This window comes from Leptinotarsa decemlineata, unplaced genomic scaffold (assembly GCF_025532065.1).
Source record: "Leptinotarsa decemlineata unplaced genomic scaffold, Ldec_3_MD MMD2_tig00002082_RagTag_RagTag, whole genome shotgun sequence".
NCBI lineage: Eukaryota > Metazoa > Arthropoda > Insecta > Coleoptera > Chrysomelidae > Leptinotarsa > Leptinotarsa decemlineata.
This window is the reverse complement of record NW_027412573.1, coordinates 5,637,622-5,652,775: the sequence shown is the minus strand read 5'-3', so window position 1 is coordinate 5,652,775 and position 15,154 is coordinate 5,637,622. Positions and strand designations below refer to the sequence as shown.

General features: G+C 35.6%; 1 protein-coding gene across 4 annotated transcripts in view; it reads right to left on the bottom strand.

Annotated features, from left to right (window-relative positions):
* The window catches only part of LOC111515825 (uncharacterized), a 192,848-nt gene that overhangs the window by 39,213 nt on the left and 138,481 nt on the right, over nucleotides 1-15,154 (bottom strand). For all 4 annotated transcript variants that reach the window (XM_074176891.1, XM_074176893.1, XM_074176892.1 and 1 more), the window contains exons 3-5: nucleotides 14,673-14,814; nucleotides 5,056-5,123; nucleotides 2,359-2,610 (exon numbers count right to left, since the gene is read on the bottom strand). In XM_074176891.1, the coding sequence (XP_074032992.1) occupies nucleotides 2,359-2,610; nucleotides 5,056-5,123; nucleotides 14,673-14,814 (462 nt within the window). The remainder of the gene's footprint in view (nucleotides 1-2,358; nucleotides 2,611-5,055; nucleotides 5,124-14,672; nucleotides 14,815-15,154) is intronic.

Genomic DNA, 15,154 nt, shown 5'->3' with positions numbered 1-15,154 from the left:
TTTGAATTTTGCAATCGGATGCTGGAAATGATTAGAAGAAATTGTGACTTTCCGAAGACGATAGAATTCACAGACGAATGTAGTTTTTCTCGGGACAAGATTATTAATTTTCATAATTACCACATATGGGCTGATGAAAACCCTCACGCTATTGTCGAAACTAACCATCAAGAACAGTTTTCTTTTAACGTGTGGCTCGGAGTTATTTGGGATGATTTCATTGGGCCTCATTTTCTACCTCTTTGATTAAATGGTGAGGCATACGTTCAATTTTTAAGAGAAGTGCATCCAGTACTGCTGGAGGAAGTTCCTTTGGGCGTCAGAAGGGATATGTTTTTTATGCATGATGGGCTCCCGCCCATTTTAGTCAAGTAGCATGTCAGCATTTAACTGAAACATATGCAAATCAGTGGATAGGTCGAGGAGGACTACAGAACTGACCCGCTCGATCCCCGGATCTCAATCCTCTCGATTTCTCTATTTGGGGCCATTTACAGCATTTGGTTTATCGTACTCTTGTTCGCGATGTAGAGGACTTAAGAAATCGCATCATCGGCTCAATGCGCCGACGTCTAGACGCATGCGTAATGTCTGAAGGTAGACATATTAAACATTTACTATGATTTCTACATGTTGTGAATTTTTTCATTGATAAATTAGTTTTGTTTATTACCCTTTAATCGTTTAATGCAGATACTAACTACAAAATAACAATAAATCCAGTTCACATTTATGACGATGTATCTCTGTAGTTGTTCGTAAAATAATTTTTTGCTGCGAACTGGTTTATTTTGGGCAAAAACCCCAAGAGACATTTTTTGTTTAGAATGAAACAGGCTATCGGAAATAAATTAAATTTTTAAATGGTAAACAAATAATAAGCAAAAAGTTACATTGGAAATAAATTTTAGGGGTTGCGTTTTCCACCCCTTTACAACCATGGGTTAAACCAAATAAATTTCCGCGTAAGTGTCTTTTTGGCAGTACAAAACGTCAGATTGATTCCAATATTGTAACTTTTACAGTGCTTGTGAAAATAATTGTTATACAAATTTTATGTACCCCCTTTAAGGGGCTGTATCTTAACAAGGAATGCTCCAATGAAGTTTCTTTGTATGAAAGATCCTTTTTTTCGATGAGGAATCACCTCCTTGAATGTTTTACACTTATTCAGTAACACCCTGTATATTCATTCTGAATGTATATTTTCATATATACCTTTATGAATACTAATATATATTATTTTGAATATTCATTTATTATTGTTTATGTTTGTTTTTATGTATTTGTAAATTAAATGAAAATCTTCTAGCAAAAAAGTATGTAATAATTGATTGACTAGAATGACAATACAATAATATAATTTTTTTTACGTTTTTCATGAAGTCATTGTGAAATACTAGAATTAATATTACTGTTGCTCGAAAACTAATATGTCAAAAATCGTTGGAAGTGTGTACCCCATGAAACAATCTGTAAGCAATATGTTTCTCTCTGAAGTACATTTTCAGGTATCAATGCTCCTCTAAGAAATTCCAATGAATCTTGAAGCGTACACAAAAGTACTGAAATAAAAACAAGTAAGGGTAGTGAAATCATTGACCAAACTTTATTTTCTTCAAATTCACTCCTCTAGGTCAACAAATTGATATAAAAAGACTCCAAAACATTAGTAAAGCAGGAATCATTATATTTTTTTCCGAAAATTCACCTAGTTGTTGGTGGGTTGATTCTACTGAGTTACATGGCTGGTGGCTCAGGGAATTATTGATATAACCTACTCAGAACACGAAGCTAATGACCTTAGTAATCGGTTTCATGACATTTTATTTATTCTCAACCATCAATGTATATTACTGGAGTTTAATCCCAGCACCTCGACACGTATTTCAATCACCAAGTGATCATCTTCAAGAGGAAGATTGAACTGTTCAATCTTCTTTTTATTGGAGTTCAATTCCATAACCGAACAGTTATTTTTAACACCTCGACACGTGTTTCAATCACCAATTCAATTTTATTGGAGTTTAATTGTAACACCGAACAGTTATTTTAAACACCTCGACACGTGTTTCAATCACCAAGTGATCATCTTCAAGAGGAATATTGAACTGTTCAATTTTCTTTTTACTGGAGTTTGATCCCAACACCGAACTGTTATTTTTAACATCTCGACACGTGCCTCAATCACCAAGTGATCATCTTCAAGAGAAAGATTAAACGTTTAATCTTCCTCTTGAAGATGATCACTTGGTGATTGAAGCACGTGTCGAGGTGTTGAAAATAAAGGTTTGGTGTTGGCATTTAACTACAATAAAGGTTCTAAACAGTGCATCTCAACCATCAATATTTACTTACTTGCGCTTTCTGAACCATGGACATCCGGACACGCTTGGTAGCTCAGAAGAAGCTTGCTGTCTTCTGTGCAAGCCTCGATACTGGACACCGGAGATCTGCATTCGCCATGGCCTCGATTGTAGGTGAATGTGAAGGGTCCCCGGAAGGGACAGGGTATGGGGACGGCATTCTCTCTGAACATCGAATACAAGAGAGCGTCTCCGGTGATGAGAGCGCAGAGAGTTGGAAGAGTTTCTCTACTGTGGCAATAGGCTGAAAGTAACCATTCTACATTACGGAAGTGGAAAGTTCTCTCCCTTTTGAATGGGACTAGATATCAAAGTCGGATAAAATTTACATAAAAAGGTATAATTTTCAGTACCTTTTGGAGAAAAAATAATAGTGACGTCACTCATTATATTTAAACAAGGCTTGATATCAAAGTGTGATAAAATTCATATAGAAGATATGATTTTCAGTATTTTAGATGGAAATGAATACTGTGACGCCACTCTTCACTTTTGAACGAAACTTGATATCAAATTCGTATAAAATTCATTCAAAAAGACATACTTTTCAGTACCTTTTGGTGAAAAAATAATAGTAACGTTACTCTTCTCTTTTGAAGAAGACTAGATATTAAAGTTGGATAAAAAGGCATGATTTTCAGTATTTCTTGGTGAAAAATGATAGTGTGATGTTACTCTTAACTTTTGAACGAAACTTGATATCAAAATAGAAAAGCATAGTTTTCAGTAGCTTTTGGTGAAAAAACAATAGTGACATCACTCTTCACTTTTGAACAAGACTTGATATGAAATTCGCATAAAATTCATATAAAAAGGTATAATTTTCAGTACCCTTTGGTGAAAAACAATTGTGTGCCATTCTTTACTTTTCAACGGGACTATATATCAAAGTCAGATAACATTTACACAAAGAGGCATAATTTTCAGTACCTAGTGTGATGTTATTCTTCTTCACAGTTCTTAACCAATGATGTCTTCAGCAATGATATGTACATAAGATGTGGTTCTTTAAGAAGCGTCCACACTATGGCGAGGTTTGCCATTTTGCCAAGTCAGTCGGCAAAGCCGAATCGATGTAGACGCGATGGCTGGTACATGCCAATAAGCCAATGAAATGCCAATGAAAATCGCTTAACTACCAGTCACCTCCAAAGAAAGCCAATGAGAACTGAGAGTGGGTGAATTATTAAATTCTCGTCAGTGAACATTGTGCGACCAAACTAAATGAATGCCAACACATATGCAGACGTTTTAACAGTCGCTGGCTTTGCCAACGGCAAAACGCAGCATGTTGTGGATGCGCCTTTAGGCGTATCTCCCTGATCACCTGATATGACTTCCTTAGAATGTTTGGGTGTGTGTGTGTTCTAAATTATACACTACACAACCGTATACCATTCGAAAACTGATATAGATTAAGAGGTGATTCCATACAATAAGGAAGGAATGGAATGGCGTTTCAAACATTGATTTGGATAAACTTAGATGGATTTTGAAAAACTTTTTATTGAAGTTATGTTTTTCATTCATATGGTAAATCTGATTTCCCAAAATAAACTAGTTTTGGATAGAGAATGGTTACAGTATTATTTTTCTCGGTACTAAAAATGATTCCTCTTCATGTTAACTTCATTCGACAATGATATTGAACAGGGTTGCAAATGAAAAAGTTCGAAGTACCAAAAATTTTTTTATTCCAAAGTTGTTTGACGAAAATTCATGATTGCCCAATTTCTACCAAATTTCAATATAAATCCTACGTTCATACTAGTTTTCCCTAATTAGGCCAGGCAGAAGTTCTAGAAAAAAGCGGAGAGCATTGAAAAGCACGAGCAATCAACTGAAATGAGCCTTTTCTCGAATTCATTTTCACTCAGAGTTTGCTTCAATTTACAAAACAGGATCAGCAAATTGTTTGATATTTTGTGAACGAATGACATTGATGTCATCTATCAAATAAGAGCACAAACAACTAATGAATAATTAATACGAATTCCAACCCTGAAATCAGGCAGGTTGATATCTTGAGATGATTGACATATAGCGCCCGAACACGAGCTACATTTTGCGGTCGGATCGACCACACAATTGCAGTCGCGTTCCAGCGAACTCAAGCCGTCCATAAGAAATACTCTACTACACGTACACGGGCGTTCACAAAAGTCAAAACGGGCGTCTGTAGTCAACTTGCTGCTGATCTCCTCCTCTCCTCCTCCACTAACCACAAACTTGCAGTCGTACCCAACCGCGTACACCGTCGTGTACTTTTTCTCATATTGGTCTCATACCATTCAATTTTTGATGTCAGTTGCCTCGACTGCAAGTGCGGTTTATATGACCGCAAGTCGACCACAAAAATGTGGTTGGGTCAACCGCGAAGTGCAGTCAACGTGGCCACAATGTTGTGGTTGCCTCAACTGCAAATATGTGGTCCGTGTACGGCCGGACTTACATGCAATCATGGCGATAGAAGGTATAACCTCAGAATGACATTTCTAACTCGGGATTCACCGAACACAAAATAGCGTCAACAATTTAGATTAGGAGTATAGTTTTGACACACTGTTTTGGTTCAAAAGGCGGGGACTTTTAAAGTCCCTGCGTATCAGACTAGTTTCTCATGGAATCAAACTTAAGAGTGAGGAATATAGAGAAAAAAATTGCAATCAACAAGCAAATCGTTACTTACTTTCTTTGTACTGTAGAACATTTATATGCTTTTCATGGATAACAACGCATCTGTAACAGGCTCTTTTTCTGGAAAATAAAAAAAGAGGTTTATTAGTGAGCATATTTCAGACACTCAGAGAAAGTCAATAGAATTATTTGAAATAAAAATGTGTTGCAGTTTGACTGAGGTCTGTAGTTATTCATGTCATTTTGTTCACCTTTTTTATGTATGGGTATATATCTACGGCAGTTTCATTTGATCTGGATAGGTATTGGATAGGTATTCCATCTGTCGTTACTTTCGCTTGCATAAATCCTAATACGTTGTTTACAATCTCTCTGCTTTGTTAACTTTTTCTTCAGTTTACTGTTCTAAGCCATTTTCGAAAAGGAAAAGGTAACTCACAGTTCATCATACCGAATAATTTCTCCACTTCCTGTACTAATACGATGTTCGCTATACGAGTTCCTCGATGTTAATGAGTTCTTGCCCCATTTCGCTGGCTGATGTACTGCATATCGAATATGCTATAAGCTTTAGGTTAGGTTGGGTTAGGTCCAAAGTGAGTGGGTATATTTGACCCACCTCCGCAACCCGCAAGGGTTTATTGTAGCTCACATATATTCACACTCGACCAAATAAACCCAGCTCCTTAACGAAGCCGATTAGTTTGTATGGTGAGTGGTCTTTCAGGTCAGATGGTGGAAGTACGGCTCTGTCCAACTCCAAAAACCTGATTCGTTTCCCAGCGGAGCAGGAACAAAATATGTGCTCTGATGTTTCATCATTTTCAGCGGCGACACAAACTGTCTTTCGACAGTCCGAGTCTCTGCATTTGGTGATTCAAATGACAGTTACCTGTAAGAAAGTCTGTTAGACATCGTTTGTATCATGCTTCGAAGGGTGAATAAACGCCTTGGAGTGAGCCAATCCTGGAAGATTCTGCCAGAAGTCTATAAATTTGCTACAAGTTTTACTTTGTGAATGGAAAAAATCAGCTTACATAATAATGGCAAAGATTGGGTTTCTGTTTAACAAAATCTGTTTGAAATCTGCTTTTCTGTTAATCAGCTGTCGCCCCCATACGAACGACAACTCTCAGAAGTTGAGAAACTTGTGCGAGCTAAGGACTAACGAGGTCTTACCTTTTAACGTGTGATCCTTAACACGGGTACATCTGAATATTATTAATGCGCAACCCACCCAATAAAAACAATATGCAAATCTAGCCCCTATACTAAAGAAATTCGCTGTGTACAGAACTGAAAAACTGTAAATATATTTTCTCGACCCAGAAGAATATGAAAAATATTCCAACGATCTCGAGCAGTTTTCGTATTCGATAGATCTTCCGCTTCATTTCCTTGCCTACTTCGGTATAACTCGTATAACTACTCCGAAAGAGTCATTAATCTCTTATTTCTTTCAGAAAAAGAGTATATCGATCGAAAACGCAGATATTTCATGACAAATATGCCATATTATCTATCTCAGCTGTCTGTTCAAGACCCGTTATTCTATTTGGAGTTCATGAGCGTCCAGTTTTTTCCCACAGGGGGATTGAGTAGTGATATCAATTTGATAAGTGAAAGGCATTCGAATCTATTTACATGAAAACTTTTGAAGCACTGAAATAAATTCAACTCCACATTTCCAGCTGTCAATTTACCCACCTTCGATGGGGCAGCTTTCCATTCGATACGTTTGCGAACTTTTCAGAACTGTCAATAAGTTTTTTTTCAATAAAAGGTGGCAATAATCTGAATGTGAGGTTCTGTTACTACGGGTTGAATGTTTTATTGTATGTATAGTATGTTCGATAGGGAGACTCAACAAATTATCAATGGTCTGGATTTCTGGCCCTACAGGCCTGGAATCATCATCTGAATCATCATATGTAGAGACTCGGATTGTCAGAAGACAGTGTGTGTCGTCTCTGTTTGGAAAATTATGAAACAGTAGAGCAAAATCTGTCCTGCTGGGGACCAAATCAGGTTTTTAGAGTACGGCAGAGCCGTACTCTTACCATCTAACCTGAAAGACCACTCACCATACAAACTAATCGGCTTCGTTAAGAAGCTGGGTTTATTTGGTCGAGAGCAACCCTTGCGGGTTACGATTGAGGATAGAACAGTCCAACTCACTATTGACCTAACCTGATCACCTATATAAATGTCAGTGTTGCTGCATTTAGCAGTACTAATTGAAAAGCATTTCTGTTCAGTGACAGAATTCCCTGATAAAAAATCATTAAGTTTAGTCAGACTCAGTAACTGCTGCATGTTGTTTTTCATTTCGAAATAATACAAAATGCAAAATATAGTGTTACTCGCTAGAAATGGTTGAGCAGGATCATCACAGGTTCATAACAAAATATAGTGAATGCATGTATTTGTGTATAGGGTAGAATGGGGGAATGGCGGTCACTTAAGCAGGAATCGAAATAACTCATTTCTTATATGAGCAAAGGCCAAAGTGATTTACTTACTGAATAGCTAATTCACTTCACTTTCTGTATATAAAATACAAATACAAAGCTTTGTATAGTTTTTTATATTTTTATGCCTTTTAGTAAAGCTTTCATTGACCGCCATTACCCGGACTTTCGGGTAATGGCGGTCAGCAGGGGGGGTAATGCCAGTCAGCCAAAAATATAAGGTTTATTCTAAGGTTTGCTTTTAAATTAAAATAAAACAATAAAATATTGAGTACTAATGTATTATAAAGTAAGTAGGCAATTCAAAGTTTGCAAAACTAATTTAAGTTATTACAGTTCATATTATAAGAAATTACAAATCAAGACGCTTGATAACCTTCCATTTTTCATCACAATAATCACATGCATATTTATCAGGGGAATCACAACCGGAACAATTTTTGTGAGCCCACAACTTCGGCATCTATACCAAACCTCATTCTTTCCGAACTCTTTACAGATGCAACATATCTCTTCTTCATTTCCTGAAGAAATATCGTTATAAATATTGTTATTGTCGTAACAAACATTTTCAAAACGCCTTTTCTTTTTTTAAGCCAAAAGTTCCTCATCCGAAGAAGAAAATTCTGAACTGATTTTTGATGCCTTGATATTCTTGGATTGTCTTGTCTTGACATTCTTGGCTTGTTCTTTAGTGTTTTTTTTGTAACCTTTGTTTTCTTCTGACCAGATTTATAGCCAGTTCTCTTATTCTCCTTCATTACTTTTTCTTGTCGTTTTTTTCCCTTTATTTCTAATTCTTCTTTCACAGGTGTTGCTGTCAATATGGCGGAGTGTTGTTTGGTTTTCACACGTTTTGTAGCTTTTGTTGCTGTTAGAAGTGGCAAGGGAAATAGTATAATTTTACTTGGCGTCAAAATATTACTAGGACCTGGAAGGGAATTATCCATTTCAGGCGGAGGTATGGTATTCTGCAGTTGGTTGCTGGTTTCTGGTTCAGAAGTATCTTCACCTGTTTCTCGATTTTGATTAGAGGTGTTAGGTATGGAATCATTGATGACAAGATCGGTGTTGTTAGCTAATAAATAGTATGAAGCGAAAAAGTCTTCTTCTCCAAAAATTGAAGGGTTAATTGGCACTATTCCTGATGCTTTGAAACCAGAAACCCCTTTCTTAATCGTAGCTGTGTCACAGTAGGCTTTGTTGAATAGAGACGCCACATCATACGGGGTAATTTTCTGTAATGCATTGCTTTTCATAAACAAATCACATCCCTTCCGAAAAGCAGCTTTTAGAGGGCCATAAAATGCAACATCTAACGGTTGCATTCTATGAGATGTGTGGGGCGGAATAGAAAGAATGACGATATTGTTTTCTCGGCAAAATTTGTATGCTTCTAAAGTCACGTGGCTATAATGGTTATCCAAAATGATAAGGATTGGCTCGTCTGCAGATGGCTTTGCAAACTTGGCAAAGTGTATTAGCCATGTCACAAACAACTCTTGGTTTGTCCAACCATTTTTGGAGCAGTGATAAATAGCTTCAATTGGACCATCTTTCGATAGCTGTGGTGACATTCGCTGTCTTGGGTAAATAAACATAGGTGATATGTAGGACCCTGCAGCGGACACTGCACAAATGACAGTTATATTTTTTCCTCTTTCATAACTTGTGACAGACCCTACTCTCTTCTGTCCTTTTTCCGCAATAACTGTGCCAGGGTCTTGCACGGTAGTGACCCCGGTTTCATCCATGTTATATATTTTGGAAGCAGAAAAGTGATATTTTTCCATAATATCTTCCAAATTTTTAAAGAATAAGCTAACCTCTTTCTTGTTGAATGCTGTCACGCGATTTATGCTGGTTGCTTCAGGTTGGCGGATAGATATCGAAGGATTTCTTTTTAAAAATCCATAGAGCCAATCTTTTCCAGCAAGTCCTGCCGCTCTATTGAACCGGTGCTTTATATTATTTGTCTCAGCATAAACGTAGGCTGCACGACGAACTTGGCATGGAGTCAAACCGTAAAATAGTTTAGCTAGAATTTTTATATTCTCAGCCATAGATTTTTTTACCTCTAGTGAGAAAGTGGAATGTCTTCCTAAACGTGGTTCAGTAGCAGGAAGATTCTTCTTGATCCGTTCTTGCAAGGTACTGAACGGTATGTTGTAGGTTTTGGAAGCTTTTCTAATAGAAAATCCACCACCTACTGCTTCGATAGCTTTTTCTAAGATCGCTTTACTCCACGACGCCTTTGTTGTTGTTCTAGGTCTCTTCCTGGGCATCTGCGCACAAAAAGCAATTATGAGATACTATTTTTACATTATTATATGCGATAAAGATATATGAAAGTTTGTCAAAAACTTGTCTTATATTTTCGTATAGGGTAATACCGGTCACTGACCGCCATTACCCGCTTCGAATGATTGGCATAACCCCAAAACTACAAAAGTTTGTTTCAGTTGACAATACAAATGAAAAAATACGCTTTCAAAATCAAAACCGAGATATTGTGTTAATAAATACGCATGCAATAGTTGGTGGTTAACGCTGTTTTATTCGAATAATATATTAAATGACTTACCTTTGGTTAAAAATTTCGAATTATAACAAGAATACACCTCTACACACAGTAATGGCTGGCACGCTCACTATAGGTGCGCCAGCACGATTGCGCCATATAGGGTTACTATAAGGTTACTTGCAGGTATACTAGATGGAAGCACTGGTATTTTTAATGAGATGTTTCGGGAAGATGGATATCTTAAACTGACCGGCATTTCCCACTGACCGCCATTCCCCCATTCTACCCTAAGTCTCTCTTACGTATTTGTTTATTGTGTCTCATAGAAATATTCAACTGATTCATCATTCACGAGTATCTTTGTCTCTAGCAAAAGTGCTGGAACCGCTCCTGTGCTGCAAACCACTCATGGAGTTATTTCCATTCGGCTCATAGTAAAAGTGAACGTTATAGAAGCGTAATATATTTATTTCCATCAGTTTATGAGCTGAGCTTAGTGAAATGCCGGTTTCATGGACGTGAAAAGAACTCTTGGAATTCTTTGCGAAGTGCTGCCTCATTTAACACTCTGGCTGGCTCTTTCTCGACTCACAAAAGATCAGAGAGGATATTTTTTAGCGAAGGCATACAGCATACATACGCAATACCTTCTTGCAGCTTTTCAACCAACCCTTTCTGCTTTAGAAAGTTTTTACGTGTGAGGATCTAGTGGAATCAATAGTGATTTTTAGGAATTTGTACAGGACTATTCAAATTCGAGTTTGAGGATCTCGTTGAGATCCTTAAACCCGACAAAGATTTCATTTCATAAACTGAAGGAATAGAAGCCAAGAGGGAAGTTTAAAAATAAAAAAATCAGTTTCACTTCAAAGCAATTTTTGGCTGAGTTTATTGTCTTGTGAAACATCTGGCGTGAAATGAATTTTTTGAAAACACTTACCAAGTAAGCATCATTACGAGATGACTAAGATCTTAGTCATCTCCTGATGATGCTAACTTGGGTGGCGAAACGCGCGTAGAGAGACAGTAATTTTGTTCTAGCGTGGAAAAAGTATTTTTGATACGGTCCTTCTGGATATTTTGCTAATAAAGTTGGTGTATATCACTATCTAGATCAGTTTTTCATAAGCCTCTGGTTTTCTATCCCAAATTTCTTTCGATATTGAACTAATTATTACACAATACAATTGAAAGCTGCTATGATATTTGATGATGAAAAAAATTATACTAAGACGTGGCAAAGACAAAGGTGGGGATGTACGTATTAAGTCCATTTCAGATCTTTACGTCCATAGACCAATCAGGGACGTACTTAATACGTACTACGTACATCCCAGTTCTTACTACGTACATTTTAGTACGTTCTGGGTTCGTCCAGGTATGTTCGTAGGTAGTATATTCATTTAAGTACGTACTGGGTATTTCAAGAAATATAAAGTCCCGTTACACACTTTTTAGTAGGTTTAAAAATGCATTTTTCAATATGAAGTTATATTTGATATGCTTTATTTGGAGTGTGATTCCTGCAAGACTCTTAATTACTTTTATTACATGATTATTATGGGAGCTTGGGTGACCCAGGGGAGATTATTTTTAAACAACGTGGAAGGATTGCCAAACTGATACAGAGATTCATCCTGTTCATTCAACAATATCTTGTAGGCAAAAGTTCTGAAAATGAACGTTTTGGAGTGTATGGAGGATTCTTATTCAAAACTTCTGGAATATTATTTGTATTTTTAGCGAAACTCCACATATCATCTTATTGTATAGTATATTATTTTTGTGACAACTGTAGTTTGTGGAACCTTGTAATAACTATTTACGATATAAGTGTTAAAAGTAAGGTTTTATTTTGTGAGTGAAAAAGTTTGCGAAACAAGCGTAGCGAGTTGAACAATTTCACGAACAAAATAAAACTTACTTTCAACACAAATATCACACAAAGTTTCTAGTACAACTGCCCTGTTTTCATAATGAAATAGATAAATTTAATATTTCTATAAAAACACATTTTGACATCTCTTATCAGTTAACTATTTTCATGTTATCGCATTTGCTGTAAAGTGGCCGTGTTAGGTGACGCCAAATCACCTGGTTACCAACAAAAAGTATTGTTTGTTGTAAGTCACATTTGGAGTTCTTGCTGGTGTTCAATGTCGTGCATAATGCAGAAAAATAGTGAGGAATTTTGTGTTCCTGACGATATTGAAGAGGCTGTAAATAGAGCTTCAATTGAATTGTTACCAAAAAAATTGGCTCAGCAGTACTACATCGTATATTCTAATTTTCTTAGCTAGTGTAGACTTAAAAACGTCTAATTTTCAGCGAAACCGGTTTCAGCGAAACCGTCTTCTTAGCCTATTTAGAAGAGAAATAAAAAAAATAGAACTCGTCAACTTTGTGGACAAGTTTTCAATGATAAAGTCGAGTGTGCTCGTTCTTGAAGCATTCTTAAGCGGAAAAAAGAAACCTATCAAAAACTCTTACTTTTGAACAAGTCCAGAGGTTTATAAATGAGGCGCCAGATGAAAAATATTTGATGACAAAAGTTGCTACTATTTTCGGAATATATGGAGCCTGCCGGCGTGAAGAACTGTGTTATTTGTTGATAGAACACATTATATAATGGATAAATCATTGACTGTTCAAATTCCAAATACAAAAACGAAAATAGGTCGTTCTTTTTGCATTGTTGGAAAAACATTGACCATTTTAATAAATACGTTGCATTACGCCCTTCTGTTATCAATCATCAACGTTTTTTTTCTGAAATACTCAAATTATTAATGCAATGCCAACCCAGTTGGTATAAGCACGTTTGGGAAAATGCCCTCTACCATTGCTGGGTTTCTGAACCTCCCAGAACAAAAGGAATATACAGGTCACTGTTTCAGAAGGTCTTCTGCTTCTTTGCTAGCAGAATCAGGAGCAAATATAACGGATATTAAGAAGCACGGAGGATAAAAGTCTACAACAGTAGCTGAGGGTAACATCGATCAATCTATTTCTGATAGAAAGGCTATTGCTCTTCACTTCAAGAATTAAATGTTAATGCCCATGAAATTGTCAATTCAGATAGTTCAAATATATTACAAGGCTCTTCAACATCGCAAGGTATTTTATATCAGCACTTGTTCTGATTGTAATTTTCATATGAATGTTCATAAATAATAATAATAATGTAACTAATGTATATAACACATTTGCAACATAATTCAATTATATCACTGTCATCCTCACTGGTATACATCGAGGTTTCGCCGTAAGACACTTGCCCTAAGGCTCTTCAGTACCAAATTGGATAACATTATAGAAAATACACACAATCCATTCATGAATTACGATTTTTAATGTCAAGGAATAAGCTTGATCTGCTTATGTCACCGATGACATCGTAATGACATTCATTCATCTATTTGATTTAATCCCAGCCGAGAGGAATATTATTTGAATTGAAGGGGTTATATTTTAAGGAGTGATCAATTTTTGGGAAAGAAAGTTTTTTGCTTTCTGCTACTCCATCTTGATATAATAAAAGATGAGGGATTCTTCCAAAGAAAGGAAGGAAGTAATCAATTTGAAAATAAGTAACTCTATACATGGATGTGTAGATCATGCAAAGAAGTAACTTTCAGACACAAACTGAAAGAAAGTCTTCCTGAAACAGCTACTTTCATTTAAACATTGAATTACACGAAAGAAAAAAATCTTTCGAAACAAATACTTCTATATGAACACGGAATTATACAGAAGATAATTTTCTCTACTCAGTTTGTATTTCAAACATTCGTTGTGGAATAAAATCAGATATCATTCACATGAGTTCTACTTTAAAGGAATTGCACTTACATTGAACACTGTCATCCTCACTGGTATACATCGATGTTTCGCCGTATATATCTATTGTTCATAATAAAACTTCCTTGAAAATTGAATAATTATGTTTCGTTAATTGCTATTGGTCGAAAAAAATCGCGTAAAAATAGTTTTAAAACTTGCGTTAAAAATATTTTTGACACGTCACTTTGTAAACATCATGTTTTAATACTCTTGACCACAATTAAAAATGTCACTTTTAATGACAGTTGTATAAAAAAATATTCGTTAAAACACTAATTGTAAAAAAATATTGAATATTACAAATAATTAGTTTATAATTTATGACATTAAAAATAAAATAAATACAACAATAAAAATTAATTGGCGCTCCGGGGCGACTTCATTGATTCCAGTGGCGCATTTGCTTTTTCAGCTGCAGGAAAACCCGGAAAAACCTGCAGCACCACATCATCTGAATATCTTGATCTAACAATGTCCTCTCTCTCATAAAACAAAATGTAGGGTGTCTCCAGAGACTCCAATAAATTCAATGCATCGCCAGAACACTTCGTGATAAATATTAATTAGAACTTTTAAATGATGAGTCTATATCACATAATTATGCTTTCTTTGATTGACGACTTGTTTATTTTGTGTATTTTTTATTGGATATAATGTTTCTTGAATGCAGTTTAGATAATTTCGAGATCACTCAAATTTACGTGCCACTATCAAAATGTTCAATGAAACTTCAAAAATATAATCAATGAACCAAATTATTTTTTGTTTTTAGGTTTTTCAGCCATGATTTGCAGGTGTCTAATTGCCTAATTAATAATAAAAAAAACTTACTCATCAACTAGTAGAAATTTGTCCCCATCGGAATTCAAACATCTTCCTTTGTTGCTCAATCTTGGACCTTCTATTAGAATAGGCTGTCGAACTCCTGACTGAAACCATGTGCCTTCCCATCGTTCAGGAAAGAAGCATGTTCCTGTAAAAGTGTGAAAATTCGCAAGTACAATATAAAATATAGAATATAGACATAGTAAAAACAAGTTAAGTTAATAAACTAAGAAGTCACATAAACTGTTTCCAGTTTGTGTGTGACTGTGAAAATTACAATCAAAGTTAAAATCACTTGAAGAAAACTAATAAAATAATAAAAATACAACATTCATATTCAACCCTAGATATATCCTTATTCACACTTACATTAGCTAAAATATATATATATATATATATATATATATATATATATATATATATATATATATATACATATATACATACATATATATATATATATATACATATATATATATATATATATA